At 26.2% G+C, this 4,265-nt stretch overlaps 1 protein-coding gene across 1 annotated transcript; it reads right to left on the reverse strand.

Moving 5' to 3' along the window:
* Positions 1–304: 304 nt before the first annotated feature.
* LOC131170559 (uncharacterized) lies at positions 305–990 on the reverse strand. Its single transcript, XM_058129805.1, has one exon. The coding sequence runs from the start codon at positions 746–748 to the stop codon at positions 548–550; it is 201 nt and encodes a 66-aa protein (XP_057985788.1). The 5' UTR covers positions 749–990; the 3' UTR covers positions 305–547.
* Between the last annotated feature and the right edge of the window lie 3,275 nt (positions 991–4,265).

Consider the following 4,265-nt stretch of genomic DNA (forward strand, 5'->3'; position numbering starts at 1 on the left):
TATATCATTATTGATTATATAAAATAGAAAGTTTTTATGATAACTTTACTTTTTATAAAGTAAATATTATTTTACCAATAATTATCATTAAATGAACTGTTAAAATTTAATCTAATTTAGTTTAATGATAATTATTAAATAATATTTTGAATGAATAAAAGAAGGACTAAATTCATTTTAATTGTGATTGAATTTTAAATTTTTAATGCTATGTATTCGTCAATTCAAGCACCCAATTAGATTTGAAAACATTATTTAAAGGCATAATACTAATTAAATTAACATAAATTAAAACGACAGCGCGTTTACTAAGGCACACCATCACACAGTGCGGCGAGAGATGCCAAGCTCGAATATTTTTTTACTAGAATCGCGTGCCCATCAGAATTCAAAACCACAATTTATCCAAACCACACTGTACCAGAATTAGCTTCAATTAAGCAATAACAATTTAAAAAATAAAAATCCAAACAACAAATACCCATAAAAAAAAAAAAAAAAAAAAAAAAAAAAAAAAAAAAACCCAAATGAAGAATGAAGAGGATCCCTAGAAAGGACCAGGAGCTACATCGAAACCCAAGAAGGGTCTGGCATTGAAATTAGGATGAGAAGCATCACCAACATGAATTGTGTCCTTCAATTTGTGAAACCCATTCTTGAAAACACCAAATCCAAACAGCAAACCGATCAAGATCACCACAAGAATCACGCAAGTGCAGAGCATACACATCCTACCACCGCAGCACATCTTGTTCGATTTCTTGGACTAGTTTGAAGCAGATTTGAACGAGTAATATAGTGAGGGTTGAGCACTGTGATCTGAAAAGGCGTGAAAGGAAAGAGTAGGTTTTGGAGTTGGGAGGGGTATCTGAATCAAGGAAGGAAAATTACTTGGACGTTATAACTAGCGAGTAAAGTTCGCTTAAAAGGAAAGCAATCAACACTTGCTTCTGTAAAATTAAGAATAAGATAAATAATGAGGTGAGGTTTTTTTTTTTTTTTTAATTATATGAGGCGGCATCTTATCGTATAAATTTTAAGAACCTGATTATAATATAATAATTTAATATAAAATTTCATTAATTTTTAAATTTTATATAATAAAATTTTTTTAATTTTTAATTAATAATTTCTCAGTTAGGTATTGACTTGAATAGTTTCAATATAGAGATTAGTTAATTCTTTTTTCTCTATTAAATTATATGTAAATTGAATTATTTTTTTTTTATAAATAAAATTATTTTTTATATGTAAGGAGAATAATTTACATTTTATATAAGAGATGAGAGAAAAATACTAACAAACTCAATACAATAGCTATTCACATTAATTTTTAATTAAAAAATTAATAATTAAAAATTATAAATATTTTATTATATAAAATTTAAAAATTTAAAATTTTTATATTATATTTTAATATTAAAAAATTATAATATTACAACTATATAAATTCAAAAACAATAGTTAAAATTTATCCATCTTTATCATTGGTTGTCATTTACAATGCTAACAATGTATTCGCTTGGATTCAAACTCAATCACGAGTTCCTTCTTAAGCAGCGTCAACACCATTCATATTGAATCATTGGAATAAATCATTTGCTTAAAAAAATAAAAAAATTTTCACACAATAATATGGAAATTATATTTTTTTAAAATAATTTTTTAAATTAAAAAAATTTAAATATTTTATATTAAATATAATATTGATTAAAAAATTAATCAATTAAATTCTTACAGAATTATAATTTTCAAATAAAAAATTTAAAATTTAAATATAAATATGTTATTTAATATAATATTATAAATAAGTTATATTATTATTTAATTTAAAAAAGTGAAATTACTTTATTTTGTAGAAAAATTTAAACTCTGGCAAAAGTTATATCTTTTATTTCTTTAATTACTTAAAACAATATTTTATTTTTTTTAAACAATTATTTCATGAGAAAACATTAAAATTATTAAATTAACATAAAAATAATAACATTATAAAAATTAAAAATATATAAGTATGATAATTTTTTATAAAGTCAATATAATAAAATATCTCTTTAATTAATAATAATAATAATGAATGGTGTTATTTATTTATTATTAAATGTAAATCATTCAAATAAATATTAATATAAAAATAACATTTTATTACCTTATATCATAAAAAATATAATTAGGTTTTTATTTTCTTTATGAAATGTTAATTTAATATTTTCTTTATGAACCGATTATTTTGAAAAAAAAAAACATCACTTTATGTAAATGGTGTAAAATAAAATATAAAATTTTATAAAATTATATTTTTTTGTGAAATAAAAAAATATGTTAATTTATTACTTTTTCATGAAAAAATTACTTTATTGCAACGATTTAAGCTAGGGGCCGCTAGCTTAAAACTGTCTGAACCCGCAGCAAACCTAAAACCCGAGAAATTGTAACACCCCTCACCCGACTACAGTGTAGCCGAGCAAGGCGTGCTACACGGCGTGCCGGAGCACCTAATCTTATCTGATTTCATTACAGTTCTTAATTTACTTGTTTCAAAACTTTATTTAAGGTTTAGGCTATTTTTACTTTTATGAAAATCTAACTAATTTGGAAATTTTAAAAATTTTAACAATAATCCAGCAACGTGCCGACTGTAATTTGGACTAACAGTTCTTCTGAACCTGCCAAAAACAATTTCAATATATACTCAATTTCTCAAACTTTATAGTCTAAAAAATTTTCGAACATAATGTATCTCAATACAGTATCCAGATTTCTCAGAAATCTCATCAGATTTTCAACATCTCAATATTCACAAGTACAATCTCATTATAACTCAAATTCAATTCACATATTAAAATACTTACTTTGAGTAGCTTCCATAATTCATAGGTTAATTACATGAGTTTATTTTGTACAAGATATACAAATAATTTACAATGTGCTAGGAATGAACAATATACATAACATGTATAAAATGAGCCCTATCTACATGCATTGCTGAGGAGGTGACAATCTTGAACTCTTCTGACACTTTTGCAGATCTGGACTCCAAAAATCTCAGTCGACGATCTCATCGATTTTACCTTGATACTGCGAGGAAGCAATTCCATCGCGCTAAGCATTTCTGCTTAGTGGTGCAATAGTATAACAAGAAATAATATATACAAATAAAGAAAGAAATAAATCATAATTTGGATACTCAAGAATCAATTTAATTTGGTATGGTATTTCTAGTATCAACGATCTTATATACTAGTTTGTTTCTCTTTGGAAGTGCTTAGTTTATAACTTTTCAGTAATACTACCCAGTATTCAAATTATTCTAACTGTATTGTATTTCAAGTCTCTACTGTTCTGCAATTTATATTTTTGTTATGTTTCTTTTGCTAATCTCTTTTACTCATTTATTCAATACTTAATTTAATTGTACTGAAATTTCATTATACTTAACTTAACTTAGCTTCCTGAATTGAATAATGTTTTAAATGACTGCCCATATAGCCTATACACTGACCAGACTGGATAAACGGATATACTAGCACTGGGTACCTAGTATCTCGGGCCGTCACACCATCGGTCACAAAGTGTCTCCCGGTGTGCAAATAGTGTGGCTAAAAAGCCATATAATCAATCAGGCATTAAGCCGAGTATAATAACACAATCTGTATAGCCATAGGCTATTAAAATCATAGTATGGCATAATAAGCCATAAAATACAGTATGACGTAAAGTTATTTACAGAACAGCTGTCAGAATCCTATTGGCATGCCAACCTATCGAAACTAGTCAACTAGGCAAATTAGGGCATATTACAATGTTACATATTTAATTCTTTATTCATAGGATTTATACATCTTTATGCCTTTCACTGGTCAATAAAATTATTGACCTTTTTATGCATTATGGATAGGTTGATTCTAGCATCAACATGTCACAATTTACAATTCAATATATTGTCAATATAATGCAATTTACCCTTTTCACAAGTTGGCATTCATTGCCAAATCACTTCAAGCATCATTTTATGTAATTACCAATTTTAAATTTTAGTGTGCTAGATTGGTCTAGCTTAAAGTCCTATTTCCCTTGGTTTTTAGCTTCTAGTCAAAGAAGCAAAATTGTAGCTCAATGTCTAATTGCACTTGGGGCAAAATTTCAGGTCATTATGAGTTGTATAGACCAAGATATGGTCAATTTACTAAAGCTGGACAGATTGCACCTTTGGTGCAAAATTTGGTCAATTTCTCAATTTTTGTGTGCTAGATTTGTCTAGCTTA

Source organism: Hevea brasiliensis, chromosome 2 (genome assembly GCF_030052815.1).
Source record: "Hevea brasiliensis isolate MT/VB/25A 57/8 chromosome 2, ASM3005281v1, whole genome shotgun sequence".
Classification (NCBI taxonomy): Eukaryota; Viridiplantae; Streptophyta; class Magnoliopsida; order Malpighiales; family Euphorbiaceae; genus Hevea; species Hevea brasiliensis.